The sequence below is a fragment of the Sycon ciliatum genome, chromosome 1 (genome assembly GCF_964019385.1).
Source record: "Sycon ciliatum chromosome 1, ocSycCili1.1, whole genome shotgun sequence".
Taxonomy (NCBI): domain Eukaryota; kingdom Metazoa; phylum Porifera; class Calcarea; order Leucosolenida; family Sycettidae; genus Sycon; species Sycon ciliatum.
Window position 1 is genome coordinate 90,636,015 of NC_088643.1, and position 20,560 is coordinate 90,656,574.

The 20,560-nt window shown below is 45.2% G+C and overlaps 2 protein-coding genes across 2 annotated transcripts; one reads left to right on the forward strand and one right to left on the reverse strand.

The window, feature by feature from the left end:
* Positions 1–67: 67 nt before the first annotated feature.
* LOC135806393 (transcription factor EB-like) lies at positions 68–2,177 on the forward strand. The gene has a single exon (XM_065320568.1). The coding sequence runs from the start codon at positions 342–344 to the stop codon at positions 1,515–1,517; it is 1,176 nt and encodes a 391-aa protein (XP_065176640.1). The 5' UTR covers positions 68–341; the 3' UTR covers positions 1,518–2,177.
* A 1,195-nt stretch (positions 2,178–3,372) lies between these two features.
* On the reverse strand, positions 3,373–20,166 carry LOC135806394 (piwi-like protein 1). Its single transcript, XM_065320569.1, has 21 exons — positions 19,965–20,166; positions 19,804–19,875; positions 18,323–18,442; positions 16,811–17,067; positions 15,273–15,347; positions 14,687–14,807; positions 14,346–14,464; positions 13,545–13,625; positions 13,266–13,312; positions 12,869–13,124; positions 12,613–12,688; positions 12,238–12,357; positions 11,812–11,898; positions 10,494–10,661; positions 9,871–10,059; positions 9,604–9,699; positions 9,098–9,166; positions 8,601–8,837; positions 6,128–6,381; positions 5,565–5,742; positions 3,373–4,541 (listed from the first exon to the last, which is right to left on the reverse strand). The coding sequence occupies exons 1-21, from the start codon at positions 20,007–20,009 to the stop codon at positions 4,455–4,457; spliced, it is 2,754 nt and encodes a 917-aa protein (XP_065176641.1). The 5' UTR covers positions 20,010–20,166; the 3' UTR covers positions 3,373–4,454.
* Positions 20,167–20,560: the final 394 nt, after the last annotated feature.

Here is a 20,560-nt window from a genome sequence, read left to right on the forward strand (position 1 = left end):
AAAAAAAAAAGAACATGTTTTTACCCATCCGGAAAAAAAAAAAAAAAAAAAAAAAAAAAAAATGCTGTACTTCACAACCCGCGTAGCTAGTTACCGCGGTAGATCTACCCTGTCCACCAACTCTCTTTTTATGAGTTTCTTTTGCTTACTGCCGCATGTAGATCTACGTCCGTGCATGGCAGACACGATGTGCTGAACCCTGAGTTTGTCGGAGACTTCCCTATCCCTTCACTACCCCTAGTTCACCTACCCTAGCCTCGATCGTGGAGCAAAGCTAACGTTTGTGCCTGAACTCTCTAGTCTACTGTAGCACTTGGATTGGATCGACTGACGAAATTAAAATGGATTTCAAACAAGATGTTTCCAGTCCTAGTGGTATGTCGACGGAAGAACTTGATAGGGCCTTGGGCTTGAGTGCTCTGGACAGTCAAGGAATGGATGCTACCATTATGTTGGATAAATTAATGAGTTTGGGTGTGGATGGTGGTGCCGCAGGAGTTGGTCCCGCAAACCCGTTTATGTCGGCGGCGGCTGTGCCAGTGATGACGGGAAATGAGTATCTTAGTAGTACAATGGCAATGACCTCGATGGCAACTAGCAATCCGACTCAGGCCAAAGCTGAGCCCCATTTAGCTCATTTAATGTCTCACGTGGGTTACAATCAACCCATTGCTTCAGCCAACATGGCAGCTACTGCAGCAGTCCTAGGGACTAGTCCTCTGCAAACATCACTGGTTGGCGGTGTACATGGCAATGTTCCGCCAGGATTTGGTACTGTGTCTGTGGCCTTGACTGGACCGTCTAACCCCTCTCTGGGTGCTGCTGACCTGGCTACATGTGGCCTGCCAACTAGCACTGTTCTGGGTGCTGTTCCACCCGCAGCGGCCAGTGCTGTTGCCGGGGGTACGTCTCCCAATATGAGCACACGCTCTCCTCTACCGGCAGGGGGAGCATACGCACAGTATGAAGAGGAAGAACGGCAGAAACGTGAGATGCATAACTTCATTGAGCGTCGGCGCCGCTATAACATCAATGATCGCATCAAAGAGCTCGGAAGTCTTCTACCAGGAACCGAGCCTGACACTCGGCAGAATAAAGGTAATATCTTGAAAACGGCTGTTAACTACATCAAGAGGCTACAGAAGGTTGAAGCAAGATACCGCGAGTTATCGCGAAAGCACCGTCAGTATTCCAAAACGTTGAGCGTGTTCAAAAGTCGCTTGGAAGAATACGATGCTGCGTGCCAGAGCAATGGAATACTCGTTCCGTCAGCCTCGCAAGAAGCAGCGCTGCTCACACGCGTGGACTTGGCACGGGTCACGTTAGACCAGTGCGTAACGTTGGTGGATTGCTTGGAATCGGCGGGCAGTGAAGTTAGCGACATCTCTAGTATTGGTTCATCAGTCGGTGCTAGTGAGGATGATCTGAGTGATGATGATGATGTGCGCTCGACCTCCTCAACCCATTCAGTTGGAAGTGCATCACGTCGACACGCACCCCTCACTCCCAAACAGTGACCAACACAAGCGAGCGACAGTGTTCAGGTTTGAAGTGTTGGCTCCCTTTTTGTTCTCTGTTTAACTTAGCAAGTGTGAATGCAAGTCGAATACTAGTGTTGATGTTTTCTAATTCTGTTGTTGTTTTGTGCTTGATGCAAGTCTTGCTGATGTGATGGAAACCATCCCTAGGTTTCAGTCCTCCACTAGTATGTGTTTCACCATCTGCTGTTAGAAGTCACTGACTGACCTGGGCTTTTTAAAACTATTTTTTGCTTTAGGTTTTGTATTTTTGCTGCATCTCTGTGTGGCACTGACTGGTGGTACTTTGATGATGGTACTAGTCTTGTCCAGAAATTGAAGGTGGGACACTGCCGACTAGCCTATTTTCTCTTAAAATAGCCAGTGCTGGAATTTGTCAACACGTACCTGTCACCTCTAAAGCCTTTTCTTCCTAGTTTTTTTTGTGTCTATTCGTATTCTTTTTATCATTAGTTTTTCTCTCCGTTAGAATTATAACCTGTTGATAATGTATTTTTCTTGGGTTTTTACACAGCTGCTAATATCGTGTGGCTGGAACATAGAATTTACCATTTGATGTGCATTAGTGACATATTGAGCTGTACATAATAATATTAACTATTACCATGAATCGTGAAACATGGTGTGTCAGGTTCTCAATCTCCACTGTGCGTTTGTGTGTGTGCAAACATTTGAATACTGCTGAGGCAGAAGCGATGGCTTCCTTCTACATTGCACACCGTCACGAGTGGAGCTAGTGTTAAAAAATGAGAGAACGCAAACGCATGTGCGCTCGCGGCGTCCAGGAAAGTGGTAAACTACTGCTACATGTAATTTTAACTGCGGGTGGAGGCGAGTATAAATAGCCAAAATAAAGAAAAACAACATGCATGCATATACCGGTATATTATACTTATAATTATTATAGGTAAGTTCACGTATCCAGTCCAGGGCACTTCAGATAGGGAATCAAACATTTTCGCTCCCTTCTCATCAAGGATACAGCGAACTTGGGGAGTTGTTGCTCCCCCTCGTCCAGTTCGTAACAGTCTAAAAGACATGTAAATCACAATAAATTACTTCACAGGACATACTGTATTTTAAAAAGCAGACTGTTTCGGTGGTGCAATATTTTCAGTGTTCTCCAAAATCGGCAATCTGGTGGAGGGAAATTTTCGGTAAACCCGTTTTTCAGGCACATGTAAGTGTACTAGCAAGAGTACATAAACCTTTATTTTTTGTACTCTTGGTACTAGCATGCAAGCGTCCATAAACAGTTTATGGACTCTTGGTACTAGCAAGAGTGCATAAACATTTATGGACTCTTGGTACTAGTACTAGCACCGACATTTTTGGGTGCGTTTTATTTTTGGTGAAATTGTCGGCACAGAAGTTACTTCTAGAGAATTCTGCTTTTACAGTACTCCGGACACAGATACAAGAATGAACATAAGGCGAGACCAAAAAATTGAGATTCCCAGGCCATCCCGCATCAAAATCGAGCCAAAGCCAATTTTTTGAACAGTTCATATACAAAATCATGTACAGTACTGATCGTGTGAGTAGATCACACAAAGCCGGGCTTGTACTCCCTGATGTACAGATCAGGGCCATCGTTGGCCGAAATACAGAAAAATTGAACGGGTAAACCGCGTACCTGTTGTCTGTAAAACAATCGCATAAAAAATAAAAATGACCGGTAAATACTGTAAAAAAACAAAAAGTTAGGCATGGAATGCATACATGTACATACATGGATAAAAAATAAAAATTCGCCAGCCCGCACCAATTTCACATGGGTCCTGCCCAAGAATCTCGATTTTATTTTTGTCTCGCCAAGAGTGTTTATGCACTCTTGGTCTCGCTTAATGAAAGGAGCATGCAGAAGAGCTGAAGCAGTACAGTATGCTGTAAAATTAGTACTAGTACACCACAAAATAAAGTTTAGAAGCAAGATCGACTTGTTTGCAACACACATACACTGACACATACTGAGCCAGCACAGGCAAAAAAACAAGCGCCACGCAAGAAGAAAACCCCAGATAGGGCATGTGGAGGCTGTTAGACACTAAACACGCTACACAAAAAAAGGGACTGTAAACGGCCAGATTCGAAGATTCATTTGGGGCGTGTTAAAAAGAGATACACAGGCTGCAGGCAGTCATCATGGTCATGCAGGACATTCATCACTCATTAGTCGAGAAGAGCAAAACGGTAACATTGTTGGTGAGGCAATCCAGCAACAGCTAACTCAACACAACACTCTTTAAAAAATACATGGATAAAAACTAGCCTCGGCCTCGGGAACATGCTCAACAGGCCACCTACGTTAGTAAGATAATCATGGTACACCACTGGTCATAAAATACACCGATCACCAGACTGGTGGTTGGAAGATGGCTGGGCACAGCATAAGCCCACCGAATCAGACACAGCGAGGAAAGAAAACAGAACGATATCAACCGGAAAAAGCCTAGACGGGGCGGGGAGCCAGATGATGGTACTAGTCTGAATCAACCTACTGGTATGTATGCAACAGCTGCTATCTGTGTGTATCATGAATGCCAGAGTACTAGCCTCATTACTATACTTAGTCACCCAGAAAAGGATACAATGTGTGATGTGCTACTTATTAGCATCAGAAACACCAGTATAACAACTACGTGTAAAGAAATATACTAAGTAAACATGGACAGCCATACACACACTCGCGCACACACATGCATACTCACGCACGCACGCACACGCACGCACACACACACACACGCACACACACACACATGCACGCGCGCACACCCACACCCACCCACACTTACTCACTTACTCACTCATGCACACACGCACACATGTGGAAGCCACAGGAAGTAGCAAAAGGTGCATCCAAGCCAAAGCAATGCACGGCTGAAGGAGAAGGTTGGTATGCACAACACATGCAGTTCAGAGGAAGAACAGACGGTCGGATAGTTTACGGTCAGGATCCCGTTGCAAGCTTTGTCCAACGAGGAATGCCAGCTTGTGGGCATACTGTTGAGTGAGCACACAAAGCACAAACATATACACACACGCACACACACGCACACACACACACACACACGCACACGCACACACACACACACACACACACAATGCGTGTAAAAACACGTATGCAAGAAGATGCAATAATAAATTAACTGCCAAACTCACAAGAGCAATATTAAACTCAATTGCTGTCATCTATACAAGGCTTGCATATCAGAACATACAAAAGCCTATCGTCAGACATATCACTGGTTCAGTACAGTCAGATGCAGTAGTACACAATCCACTACTACACTACATACAATACAGAAGAACTCCCCTTATCCGGGCAGGTTGGGACTAGGCACTGCCCGTAATTAGGAATTGCCCTAACTCGGAACATAACACAGTCAGACCTCGCTTAAAATATCCGGATAGGCGAGGGAACCGGATAATCGAACACACATACTGTATGTATGCATGGCATAATAATGGGGTCGTCCATAAATATCGAACGTTTTTCACAAAACGAAATAATTTTGTTATGGGGTGGGAGGGGGTGGACGAATTTCGTTTCAGAAAACATTGATACAATGTACATGCCCGTTGGAGCAGTGACACACTTGCGACTTTTGTTGTGTAATATGAACGGACGTGTCAACATTTTTTTACGTTCTGAAGGGGAGGGAGGGAGGGGTTGGGTCTAAACTAAAACAATTCGTTTGGTGAAAAAAGTTTGATATTTACGGATGGACCATACATAAATGCTGTAAATCGGTAACCAACGATTTTCTTGCGGATGGCGAGGGATCCGGATAAAAGAGGACCGGATAAGCGAGGTCTGACTGTATACTTAGTGTACGCAAGAAAACACTTTTATTGCGCCACTCAATAATATTTGGGGTCATTTTCCATCGAAAAGCCCGGTTTTGTGACTGCTGATGGGTAAGAAAGGTGACTGGTAGATGGGAGTGCCGAATCAGGGGAGTACTTTATTGTACTATCAGAAAGCTACATGTGGCAGTTTGTGCAGTGCACCGGCAAACTCACCTGACAAGGTGCAGGTGCACGGATGGTGCCAGGCCAGTTGTAGTACATGTGCGTCATCTTGTAAGCCAGACGCTGCATGTGATTGGCCTGGAAGCCGGTTGTGTCATGTACAACCGTGTAGTGGGTAGGAGTCACAGTGCCCTGGCGAACATGCTGACTCACCAAGAAGAAATCATACCTACAATCGAATACACAAACGAGAATTACAGCAACTTCACGTAAATGTAGGAGTCATGCGGACACTGAATTGTGTTGAAAAGATACTTTTGATTCTCCAGAGCACCGCATGTATGTTGAGTGTTAGAGTTATGTAGTAAGTTAAACATCATTACATATACTTCATGTGCATGTGACCAAATACAAAGAAGATTGTATATAAGCATAAGCGTGCAAACAAGCAGCCAGCTCAGCCCACAGCAGGGAGTTCTATAAACCTGGGAGAGGATACACCACTGGTTTCGAGGATTCTGTTTGACATATCTCGACACCATCATGCACACACACACACACACACACACACACACACACACACACACACACACACACGAGGCAGGAAAGCTTACACATCCTTGCGAGTGACGGTGTGATCAACGACTGTTCCTGGCGGTGGGTTCTCCAACTGGTGGCCGCGGAAGAAGACGCGTGTGGAGATGCGCTTTTGCACAATCACCATGGCCATGCGAGGTTTGTAGTTATCACCAAAGTGCTTGAAGCACTCGACAAGCTGACGCACTTCATAGTCGCGCACTGTTGACATTTGCCCATCGCCGACACCATCACGGAACACAACAATCCGGTCAGGTAAAGTATGGTTGATCTAGAAGGAAGAACAGAAAATTCATCAAATAACAAACTAAATGGAGCATTCCATTACTACAGAGGAGATTGGATATAACGACACTCCTTCGGGAGAAGCAAAATGTTGCTATATTCTATCTGTCACTAAAGCCTAGTTCACATTCGACGCAACGCCGAGGGTACGGGACTACGATTCGTACGACACGACATGCAGCAGTCGTTGCGACGTTCACCGTCGAACGGCGCGAGTCATAAGGCACGGTCCGTGACGGGGTGACTTTTGGACCTAATTTCTCGTTTTTCGGGACTTCTTTTCAATTAGGTCTCCTTGAAAGAAGCGGAATCAAGTTCACAATACCAGTTTTTCGTGAAGACCAAAAAATTTGCCCTGAACGTTGTGGCATTCAAATAATAGCCCCAGGAAATGATAGAATAGTTCGTCTGTCACGCTTCTGAACTATCCCTAAATACAATAAGTGACATGAGATCTTATATTGCTAAAATTCAACTCAAGTCGTGCTAGCCATTCGGTGAGTTATCATGGGAAGCGCAATGTTCGAAATGCTAAAAATTTCCAAGTATTAATCGGGAGCAGTCGGCGCACGACGCCGCCTCCTGTTCACACTCGAATTGCAGCCGTTTTGTACGCTTGCGTCCCCGTCTACGCCCGCCTACGGTAAGAAAAGTTGGATCGATCCAACTCTTCCCGTCGCTTCCCGATCTGTACGGTAGTACGGTTGCGTTCCCGTTCCTGGTGTTCACATTGGACGCCGTCAGACCGTCCCGTCGATCCTTACATCGCGTCCCGTCGCGCCCCGTCGAATGTGAACTAGGCTGTAACCCGATCTTCACATTTAGTATGCAATATGTATATCAAAATGACAGAAGTGTATTGTAGAAATACATGTGCACGACGTGGATAACAGATGTGTACATGTGTCTTGCATGCATTGTTCAAGGTAAAGTCATCCTGCACCGCTGCACTGCGGCTCCAACGTGCAATGTAAAGCACACATAATTGAGTGACCCGGAGGTCCGGGCACGTGGCACAGCCATATACCGTGTTCCAGACATGCCAGTCTGCCTGATACAAGAGGAAAGTCGTTATATCCGATGTATTTTCACTGTTTTTCAGGTCTTCGGGCACCAAAAAAGTGTCAGTAAATTCGATCTGTCATTATTTTCGAGGTCGTTACACCCGATCTATAATGTACAGAAAGGACTTGCTAAACGACTTGGGCAACAGAACTGTGTATACCCAAGGTCGTTATATCCAATCTCTACTGTATCCCTAAGTACCGTACTGGTCTCACAACAAAAAATAAAAATAAAAAGCATTTTGAACCACGGGCACGACTCTTCGATTCAAGGCCCACAACACTACGGGATCTGAACGTTTTAGGTCCGGGAGCTGTTTGTTGTTTTGTCACTTGTCACGGTTGTGCTCATCATTGTACCATGAATAAGGCTGGACTATTCCATGCAGAAAACTAAAAAATTCTTTCTCAAAGCACAACCAAGCAAGGAGAAACGCACGTTCCCTGACTAAATGACTGTACATACGACTGATATACGAGTGTACTTCGAAGTATTGACAAGTCTCTTGTGACTCGAGTCTTGTAGATCTACCACGTAACGACGTAGCACGGTAGTAGTCATGGTCCGTGTATGATGAGTTTGTTGTCATGTTGACTACAGCTAGCATGCACGCAGAGGCCATCGCGGACGGAAAAAGTCCAACTTGGAAACAACTAAAAGACGGGATAAACTCAACATTTGCCGAGCTGAAAATCACAGGGTACGTAGTGTTTGTAACACTGAGTTGAATGGTCTTGGTCCGAAAAAGCTGCGACAAACGGTTCCTCAATCGAACGCGTTCCGAATAATGGCCATTTTGTACACAAATAGATGATGTGGCTACCTGGCTGCACACCGTGACGTCATCACTTGGATCTGGGCGATGAGCGCTCAATTTCGCACATGTTCGATTGGGCATATCTGACGAACCATAGATCGCAGTCTCCTCGGACAAAGACCATTCGACTCAGCGCCCCAAAGTCTACGGACACTGGAATTTAAAATTTTCACCGGACTTCCCCTTTAAAAAAGCGTGCAGCGATTACTTCTGAGAAAAAAAGCAGCTGACACCATCGTATTATTGTACTAGTTGAAGACCCACAAGAAGAATCCAAATACACTGAAAGCCTGTATGTTCAGAGAAGCCCAAAGAAACCCTACCTCGTGATAGTTGCGAATGGCATCCATCAGACAACCACGCAGGCCATCGACTAACTCCTGGCCTCGCTCTTGAAAGCACACTCGACTATACCAGCGAGTGATGGACTGGTTTGTGGAGGCTACAAACCCGCCAACCGAGCGGCTCTGCTTGTCATGGTAGGTGTCAATGCCCACGACCATGAGGTTCTTCACCGGCATCTCAACAGCCCACAGCTCTCCACCCATCTTACAGTTCATCTACACAAAACAATACAACCGTAGCCAGTCATTCAGGCACAATGGCGACATGGAGAGGGAGAGCTACACTGCACAGCACCACCAATACCAAGCTACAGTCATGCTTGTCACCATACTCGTAACCAATTCTAAAACATGATGCAAAAGGCTTAGTAATGCACGCAGCCGGATGCCTCCTCTCTAATGCTGCACACAGCGGGCAAGCCCGAGTAGGTTGAGTAGACAAAGCAGACTCAAATAGCCATGATAATTATATGTACCTGAAGTGCAATCTTCTGGGTGACAGAACGTAGCTTGCGCGCATCACCGATCGTTCTCGTGTTGATACACTGGTGGCGAGGAGACAACACAAAAGAGAATAACATAATTATCACAAGCAGAAAACAGTGGAAGAAGAGTGCAAAGAAGTCAACATTGGCAGCATGAGACAAGACAGACAGAAAATTTCCAGTTGGTGCACAGCACAACAGGAAATCCCCGCAGTTCATACTCAGGCAGAGCGCGAGTTACTGCTGACAATCAACAGCGTGAACGGATACATAAAACATGTCAGAGGCATCAGAACACTTTTATGTGCCATTTTCTTTTGTCTTGCAAGGAGAATATACTCATTTATGGCACTACTCAGTCTTCATCGTTGAGAGACATTAAGGTGACATAATAATTAACGTGTGCAGGCTGCACAGAGTTGCAATGAATGGAGAACAGCATTGCTTTTGGATAGATATACATGTATCATGGTGTGTGCATGAGCAATGTCCAGTACCTGTGATGGAACAGGGGACTCCACGCAACACAATTTCTTGACAGCGTTGTAGCGATCATCACGCTTTGTTGGGAAGATGGACACCACCATTTGAAGCTAGAACAGGAAATGAACATCCACACAAAAGAAATCATAGCAAAGTTAAACAACAAAGCTGCTGAAAAAATAGCATTGTACATTGTCTAGTGTAGACAATTCTGCCACTGCGGCTTCATTCGACTGATAGGAACAGAACAATACATACAGGATCACCAGGAAAGCACATACCTCAGATTGCACAGCCTGTCGAATGGAGCGCAGGTAAGTGTCAGTGCGGTCATTTTCCAGATGAATAGTGACCGGGTCGTTGATTGCCATTCCAAAGCTAGGTCCAACCTGCTTCATCATCATGATGAAGTCTGTTGCCTTTGCACGATCTCGCTGTGTGCACACCACTACCCAGCAGTCCAAGTTAACCTGCAGCAGAACAACAACAACAACGGCCACAGCAAATGTCTCCAATCAATGATGCTACCATCCTGGGAGGCAACGTACCGGAATTTGGCCGCCAGTTGGAATGAAACCCATGAACACAAACAGTAGGATACTATCTTTCGCAAAGAAGAAATGGCATATGATTTAAATGGCCCAAGGCTGTCGCCTGGGAATAGTTCATGGCATTACCTTTATCCAGAGCACAAGCAGCATGCCACTAGCAATACACCGGATTTATATTCATAAAAGGACAAACATCACAAGCACAAGTTACAACAATAGCTTATTGATCACTCAGATCATGTCATCCGTCCTACAGGAGCGTTGTTTGATAACTATAAGAATGCATAGGGTTGCATTCGGAAACAAGTCTGCGTTGACAATAGCAAGGAGCATGGTACAGAGTTAGCACTTACGGCTGTAATGCACTTCTCCCGAGTTACGTCTCTACTGAAATCAGCCTCGGCATTGACCATGAGCGTTTTGTGATGTGTGAGGATCTTCTCTCTCGGCAGCACACGCCCAGAAAGCTGGGTCATGGTCGGGTCAAGGGCAAGTCCCCAACGTGTCAGCTCATGCCGGGCCTGGATTCAATATGTAGCAGATAGCAGCAGAGAGCAGAATAGCAATAGCAGTGTCACCATGTCAAGTCATACATCAAGTAATCACACAAACACTAGTCCCAAGCAGAACAAGAGAGATAAACACGTGCTTCATGACCAATAGCATTATGTCACAACTAATCAGTGACAGATTACTGAGAAGAGTAAGGACAATATGTTACGGGTTATGACTCAACTTGTCCACCAAAGTAACCAGATCAGAGTCAGAGAGAGAGACAACATGGCACAACACTGACAGGGAGTATAGAGACATTCAACAACCTGACAAATTATTACTACTTGGTCCGCGTCAGCGATATTGTCGCTTATCTTTCAGCTTTGTTTATATGTCGCCAATGCTTACTTGGCAGCCTATATTATCCCAATTTTGGTTAGCTAGTTAGTTTGCTAGTACCTGAAAGGTCTAGCTAGAGTTCGAGTGGATTTTGAGAGCGACAGGTGGGTGATTCGAATTGATAGAGCGCCGCATCAAAATAGATTATCTTGTTACGCTGTGCAGGCAAGAGCAGCGCAAGCCACAAGAAAGTAATCGGCTACTCGGAATCAGCTCGATTTTGCTGAACGGCCGAGATTGCTCACCTCAGGGATCGCTCATCAAGCTGAGATCGCAGCTCCTTTACCTCCAGCTAGCTCCTCGCTCGGAGTATCCAGCGCGTCGTGGAGATTTGCAAGTACATGTACTGTACGCGTCGTCGTCGTTCAAAATAAAATCTTGCAAAGAACGGCGTCTGATTTGAACCACACAGGCTGTCGTGCTGCCCAGGCGAAGTCCTATAGAGAAGGCGACCATCACGATCGACTTCTCTTTAGAAAATAGCCAGGCAGCGGAGAGGAAGAGAGATGAGCTTGCAAAAGCAAGAGAGTCGATCCCGAGCAAAAATATTTGTCGCCAGCGCCGAAAGCAGCGACGAGGAGGACCGAAAAAAGTAGGAACCCTTCCTTGGACAATAAATTCCTCGCAGCTAGTTGTCGTTCTATACCTTACCGTCCATCGTACCAAGTTTTATCACTTCAGGTGCACGCGTTCATGTCCAAAGTCTAAGTTCAAATTGTCGAAAGATAAGCGACAATATTGCTGACGCGGACCAAGTATGACAATTACACGATTTACCTCGGGTGTCGCATTGATGTTGTCCACAAACTTCTTCATTGCAACTTGTCGCTGGTTCGGTGTTATACGAGTGTGCTGAGCAATATCCTGTTGGCAATACATCATACATATTCATCAAGGATCAAACATGATCTCTACAGCATTGTTACATGTAACTCAGTAGATCTTGCACACAGACAAACTGCATGCCCGCTGACTGCTGGATCTCTTTTTACGTCAACTAAACGGCAAATCGTACTTTGTGTGTTCGTGTGGGTGGGTGTGCGTGTGCAAGGAGATAAAAAAAATAGGCGTTCGATTGTTTCGAAGTGTCAACCAGATGATGTGATCCAAACAATATGCACTCATGCTACTTCGAAGTATAGAGTCAGACAACAGAATCAACCACAATCATAAGTACGTGCACAAGGGCAGGCAAGAACTAACCTTCATCACTCGGAAATCCTCCCTGGCCTGATCCGTGAGTCCAGTCATGGAGCACAACTCAGGAATAAGACAGATTTTCACCTCTTCCTCCAGTGATGTATCTGGTGCATCACCATGGCGCTACATGCACATAGAATTATAATAGAACAATTAGAACAAATGTTCACTACTACCCAGGGCTTAAGACGGGCTGGTTGTGTAGGAACGTCACTGTTAGCTTGGACCACTACTTTCACTAGTGATGCACGGGTTGGGAAAGCACTATACATTGGCACGAAGTGCGGACTCTAATGTGAGCAGAGGTAACTTTTCAAACTAACGGTACACATAGGCAAACACCACCAAATACCACCAGCTGATCTAGATCGGCCTTACCCTTGGCCGAAGACGTTTGACACGACTGATAAGCAGAGGTTGTTCTTTGTCCTCAATCTTGATTTCATAGTGTTTCCTGCATAGAACCACAACAGACAATGAGAGGAAATGTTAGGAGCCTGCCAAGCACATGGACGCGGATCTAAAGCAGAGAATACAAGTAGAGACAGTAGTACTGCCAGGATGTTAACTGCTAACTAGGCCCACCAAGCACCAAGAACTAAAACGCACACTGGCTAAGAGCAACGGACCATACCGGTAATAATCCAGAAAGCAGATCTCCTCGCCGCTGGAGTCCTTGAAGGTACTGAGTGGGTTCATGTCCCAGGCAATGTCATCAACACGATGGGTCTTGTTATTGTACCGTGTCAGCACCACTGTTCCAACAATCTGCTTCATGAAGTTCTCTTGGAAGTTCCTGGAAGATGCACTGTACATATCGCTCATGAATGACAGGACGGAGTCGGTACGCAATAGTCGATGTGAAACATCGCACATCAACATCAGGCCACCTGAAACAGCATGGTACACGTGACATATAGTCGGTCAGAGCAATATACCAGAAACGGAACAAGTTAACATGGCCAAGCATCAAGCGCGCAAAAACAGGAGACAACAGCAAGAACACCCGACAAAGAGAAGCTGTCACTTACCGTCGTAACTCTGGATTGACGTGACATAGCCAGGCCAAATCTCCAGCCTAAATCAAACCAGACGGCACAAGCGGAACAATACATTTACACATGGACACAACTGCTTTCAAAGTAGCAACATGGAATACAGGCACTGTGCTCAGATAGATTCAAACAGAGTCCCCAGAATGTGGAACGCCAATAAAGCCTGGCTCTCACTCATGCACACTATAAGCAAGATGTCAATGTAGAAGTGAACATAAAGCAGAGCAGGCACAACTCCATAGCGCAAGCACATACTTATGTTGCGGGACCATGATCGGTGTGTTGGGGTTAAAGTGCGACCGTCCTACTTGCTTCAGATTCAGACAGCGCATCACGCTAGCAGACGTGAAACGAGCACAGAGAAGAAAAAAAGTACATAATCACATCACCAACAGGAGAGGACTGCATTTTGGATTACGGCAAGCAAAGTCACTTACACTGTCACAGGCCAAAACTAGAGACTTTCTCATCCTGAGATGAATGCTGTTGCATGTACATGTAGGACATGAAACTCCACTCGGAGCAGCCAAGAAATAGGCATGTTGTCGAATAAACAAAGCCTTCTGTATAGCTCAGATGAACATCAAGCACAAGTAAATGAGCAATTGTCTCAAAGTGCAAAAGGTCTCCGACTCTCTACTGATACATGCTGACAGAGATTTAAATTGATAAGTATGAGTGCAATCATACACAACGCACACAAAGTTTAGATGCAAAACGCGAGAAGTGCCAAATTTGAGAAAGATTTTGAGGTCATCCGATTAAGTTGTGGGCTAACAGCCACACCTCAAATTGCACTGTTTTCTACTCTTGTTGAGCTCAGTGTGATGAAAAGGTCTAGAGGTACCTTCAGGCAAAATTCCACCTTCAAAGTCTGACTAGAACCACTTCATAAATGGTGGCCAAATATGGACTAAGATACACGCCACACATTAAATGAATCCTTTTTTGGTCATTATCCAAAAAGTGATGACATGGATGTCGTGTTGTGCACCTCAACTCTTCAATTATTGCACACACATACATGCACAGTCAACATGAACATAGGACAGTTACCGGCGGAAGACGATGTTATACAGCTGATGGCATTCATCATGCGGTACGATACGGGTTAGCGTGATCGAAATGTTGACCGGTTGGCTATCAGTCTGGCGCTTAGACTGCACCACAGTGGTCTACATGGACAAACACGGACAAATACAAACATATGTACATGATTGAAGTGGCGCTATTTACCACACTATGGTGTAGAGAAAGCCAGCCTCTTCAAATGTAGGTGGTCTTCTACATCATGCACCGGTGCAAGCATAATGTTAAGTATGGTACTTAGCTGTAAACATCGGAAACAATTTCAAACTTCATCACAGCGGAGAAATCACACAAGTAGCAAGCCATACCTTGTCGGACAGCTCATGGGGGAGAAAAAGCGTGGAGCCATCGAAAGCCTTTGTGTCGCCAATAACATCCTTGTGTTCGTTCATCATGCCGTAGCGCATGTTGCGGTTGTCCACTTCAGGACTGTGTGAGACATACACGCCAAGAAAAAAACCCCATGATGAACACCCAACCAGTCCCAAAATCTAATCAATAAGGTACCGATACAAGCATCATCAGCTTGCAGTCAGTTGTGGACTCCGGCAAGGTCCTCGGCATTTGGCAAATTGTCTCTGCTGCCATTGTCTGCCCTTTATAATACCATGTCAATACTGTCAACCATACATACCAGTACAGATTTCAGTGCACACTAGAACATCTGAACTTTCCAACTGTCTCTACGATGGAACACCACAGTTCTGCTTATTTTCCAACTGCTTCCTGACACGTAATATACACGTGAGATTGAAAATAACAGAACAGAGACACAGCTCCAAAAAGAGCCTATTCAAAACGAAACAGGCAAAAATTAGGAAAACCAGAATGTGTTTCAAGTCGTGTAAAAGAATGCATCCTTATCAAACAAGCACACATCAAACCAAGACTTACTCAAACTTGACACAATACTGGAACACGCCTTGTGTTGTTGACTTGACGGCAATGTAATTTGCACAGAGAGGAATCCTACAATGCACACAGCCAGGGACAGGAATCCTTTCTTAATGACAAGAACACCAAGTCCTGCACACACACTATGTGTCATCATACAACAGTAAGAATGACAAAACGATATACAGTCAACTTCGCTAATAACGACTGCGGATATAACGACAATTCGCGAATAACGACAGAATTTCCATGCCCAGAGCAAAGTCCCATCCAACTGTAAGGCCACACGTTTTTATTTCTATGTTTCTCGTCACCCGCGCGCATACGATTCAGGAGACTGGAAGAAAAAAAGAAAAAAAAACTGTGCTGCACTGACTGTGCATGCGGGGACCAGCACACTCATGCACATGTACATAATGTGGCCTGGCCTGCGCGACACATGATGCGAGGTCGCCATTTTTGGTGCGTAATCTAGCTGCACATGCACAGATTGTGACAGAAGCTCCTACCACATACTTGTACTACTACCGGTAGTTGCTAACTAATATGGATGCTATTTTGCATGGTAGATTGGTGGATTTTAGTGTGAACAAAGTCTAATAAACTTTTTTTTATTTTTCAGTCATTTAAACACACGGCTACGAGACAATAATTTGATAACCGCAATCAATAAAACTAGCTGAACCGACATTTGTGTACTTTATTCATGCAATGTAAAAACGGTGGAGACGATGTGCAATAAAACGATGAAAATATGAAGAAATGGTGTAGGGAAAAAATATGGATTCAAACAAGTTTTCGTACAACACTCATCAGGAATCGTCGTTGTACTAAAGGACACTGAAACAAAAATTGAACTATTATAGAAAATCTAAGAAATAACACTAAGAGCAACAGCAGTGAAATTTACAAGCGTGAATTTTAACAATCAAAGCGAGAAATGAACAAAGGAGAAAGGAAGGAAAGACAACGTGATAACACATAACAGCAGTACATTACACCTAGAACATTAACGGCCAAGCTTGGCCGCACTAAACACGACACGTTACTTGAACAATTTCAACCCAATTATACTATCTTTCTGTACACACAAATTAGGCTTATACAGACGATTCCTGATGAGTGTTGTACGAAAACTTGTTTGAATCCATATTTTTTCCCTACACCATTTCTTCATATTTTCATCGTTTTATTGCACATCGTCTCCACCGTTTTTACATTGCATGAATAAAGTACACAAATGTCCGTTCAGCTAGTTTTATTGATTGCGGTTTTCAGTCATTTTTTATTTTTTTCCACCTCTCGCATACGTTTTTACATTTTCAGGTGACGAGAAACATAGAAATAAAAACGTGTGGCCTAATATATATAATGAGACTTCGGGTATAACGACACTTCGCGAATAAGGACACTTTTCTGATGCCCCGCCGAGTGTCGTTATACGCGAAGTTGACTGTACATAAGTCTCTCTCTCTCTCTCTCTCTCTCTCTCTCTCTCTCTCTCTCTCTCTCTCTCCCTGAGGTTGACCAGAACTCACTCTTCTCCGGTTGTGCCTCGCTGTGGTGTAGGTGCATCAAGGGACACTTTGCCCGATGAGCTCGACGCACTGCTCCTCTTGTCACTAGAACTACTTGAGCCTGAGATACTGCTATGTGAGCTTGGTGGTGAGCCACCACTCTGCGATGGGGAAGGGGCTGCAGCAGCGCGTATCTCAGGGCTGGTACGAGATGGGCCCGCAGAGCCAGGCGGGCTCTCTCTTTTCATGGTCATGGCGGCCATTGCAGCAGTGGGTGGCTACAAACAACAATTAAAAAACACAATGTAAACCACATCACAAGTAGTACAAACAGACTCAAACATACCCGGTAATGCCCCCCAAATATGCCTGACACACTATCTATATTGAGCAGTATGCTACAAAACAAGGTGGTCACATACCGTAAAGCACTGTTGATCCGCCCCCTGTCAAAATTCTGCCTTTTAGGCCAAGTAAAAAAATTGAATGTTTATCGTCCGCGCCCGCCCCGATTTTTCGCCCTCCCGGCCAAATTTTTTTTAGTTCCGGTAAATGTACTGTATGTATGTACTGTGATCTATGCCTATACGGCCTCTAATCAGCATGGCTGTAGATCTTGGAAGGCGAAATCCGCAGATTGAATCATACATGCCCATGTAGGTGCTGCATGTATAGGCTTGAAAAGTGAAAGAGATTATCAGGTGCCTGATTCTCTTTTCGTCCTACGTTGGTTGTTTCACTTTTCCCGTCCTCAAAATTATCTTGCAAGATTTTATTCGTGGCTGACGATTCATCTGCATCACACAGATTTATCTCACTCTGTGCAAAATGGCTTCAAAAAAAGAAAGTGAAGAAAGAGGCATGTCGAGGGGTTGCGAACACCTACCGGTACACCATACAGCCATACATGCAAAATAAAAAATACAATAAATTACCTCCCGTCCGCCCCGATTTCTTGGGAAAATCTGACGATAAACAATCAATATACATTACATGGCCTTAAGTGACACCGGCGTATACAACGAAATACAGCGTTGAACCGACACATGTACTGCTGTACACAATACGTGCGATTGCAGGATGAAAATGCGCACAGTCCAGCATCCCAGGTCTGATCTTCTGCTTCGTTGTACATCGTACTGCACTTGAACGACTTGATCTAATTCCCGCCCCCTGCCGAAAAGGCAGCTGGGAAGCGACACGGCATGGGGGCGGATCGACGGTACATTTATAACCATAAGGCACACTTCACAATAAAATATTGATAAATATTGATCATTCCTTTACACTCCATGATCATCGTGATCATTCAATATCCTCTACTGATGAGGTCGAAGGAGCGAAACAGCTGCCTAGAGGCATTGCAAATTATCTGTCAACGGACATGTCCTTGCTGTGCCGGTATGTTAATGCTTCGTCCATTGGTTCGGCTAAGAGCGCATGGCGATGGCGGGTGGGGGTATAGTATAAGGCACACTAATAGTGCAATCACCTCGGCTGTCACTGCACAACACGATGGCATAAGACACTTACAGGCGGTGTCTTGCTCGAGTCATGGCTTGAGTAGGCTGAAGCAGATGATGGGGTTGCAGATGATTGAGTGCTTGGGAAACTGACAGAACTTCCTGCAGTGCTCACGCCTGATGATGCAGACTACACGGGCAACATTCACAAACAAACAAACACACACACCACAAACGCACCACACGCATACCACACACACACACACACGCGCGCGCGCGCGCACGCACGCACACAAACACACCACACATACACACACACAAGCGTTGTAAACAAACACAAAAGCTGGTGCAGAAGATGTGGGGGTTATGATGTTTGCATTTGGCGACAAGCCTAATCATTTTAAAGTAGTATGACTCCAACTATAATCGGAAAACCCAGCATGCTAGTCAGTGCTCCTTGCCCAGCATGCTAGTCAGTGGGAAAACCCAGCATGCTAGTCAGTGGGAAAACCCAGCATGCTAGTCAGTGCTCCTTGCCCAGGATGTACGAAAGGAATGACACAAACTGATCCCAGAGTGAAAGCATGCTCTGTATTCTATCGCATGAAGTGGACACTATATAATTATTGTATTTTTTGAGAACTCTGAAGCTCCATTGTAGCCTTATCATCTTTTCACTAAACCTCTAACCCATACCACAGGAACAGTCCTTGGCTATACCACGTACAACGATTGTTCCCAAATTTTAAACCTGATGTTGCCCTCCTGGGTGAAAACTTGGAAACAATTGTTGTGCGTGGTGTAGCCGAGGACTATATGGGATGCACCCTGTTATAGACATGGAAGTAGGACTATATTGCATGCACCCTGTATAGACATTGAAGTAGGAACAGCAAGAACAGAAGCCCAAGGTGAGCATGTGAGGCTGAACGGATACTTCGATCAACTATTATTGGTTGACAACCTGATTGGGTTTAATAATAGTGAGGTTCTGCCACACGGTAAAACGTGCCAAAGTACGTATGGGAACTTCGCCGTGGTACAGGATCAAGTTTCATACGGATTTTTTCATACCGTTTTTCACACGGACTGGACTCCGTGTGAAAACTGAGCGTACAGAGTACATGTGGCAGGGTGTTCATGCATGCTACGAGCATGCTACGTACAGCAGAACCGGTGCAACGTACGAAAAATCCGTGTCAAACTTCACTGCAGTTGACACGGAGTTTGGTACGTAGGTCCGTGTAGCAGAACCTGCTAAATACTACACCATAACGAATGTATAATGATTATGTTGTTGCCACGGGATCGGTATTTCATATTATTTTGGAGGTAAGACGATGATAAAATCGGCCGGCATTGCCGACCCAATTTCATGTGAGCACTCTCAGTACAATGTAGCACCCCTTACCATGAACACTGCGGCCCACAGGCAAAGAAGGTGCAAGATATGTATGATGAAACACGAGGCACATACAACACTAAACAGTACGGTACCCGTAGATGTGAATATTGGGCTCATTCAATTCACTCGTTTCTCGCGTTCCTTACCTCGCGACTACTCAATTGCGCCTGAAAGCTTTCCTTAGTCTGGCCTGGTCTTCTTACTGGCGTATCCAAAGCCTAAAGGAACACCCAGGGAAAACTCGATTTGTCGACATGGACAACAACCAAAACATGCTGAATGAATTTCATTCCATCTCTTGGATTACCTGAAGGAGCTGGGCCCCTCTCCCTCCTCGGCCTCTTCCGGCCATTGAAAAGCAAGGCAATAACTATAACACTATACTCCCTGGAATTCTAGCAAATACGTATACACGACAAGAGAAGGCAACAGTAACTAACACATGTGAAAACAACTTCTTTTGCACTTCAGTTTCAAAGCATTCCACACTGCACTGATTCTGTGCAAGCCGTTTCGTCCTTCTATCGGCTACAACAGTCGAGTCAACATTTGCATTTGCGAGAGGCTCATGCAGAATCTGTGATCATGATCGATCAAGCGCGTAGATACCGCTACACACAAACACGGTCTGCAAAAAGTGCGCTAAGTGACGATGACGTCTAGACGAGCTGGATCTCGTACATGTGTACCCACGTAGTACATGTACCGTACCTAATCAGGGCGACATACGTACGATAATTGATACGACAACACTGCGAGAGGCCGAGGACACTCTTCGCGGCCCACGCAGTCATGTACACCCAGTACCCACCGTAGGTCTACGTGGCGCTGCCTATTTTGTAGCGCCTGCGCGCCATGCATGCGCTCCCGGCTGGCTAGAGCTGGCCTGACGTCATGACCCTG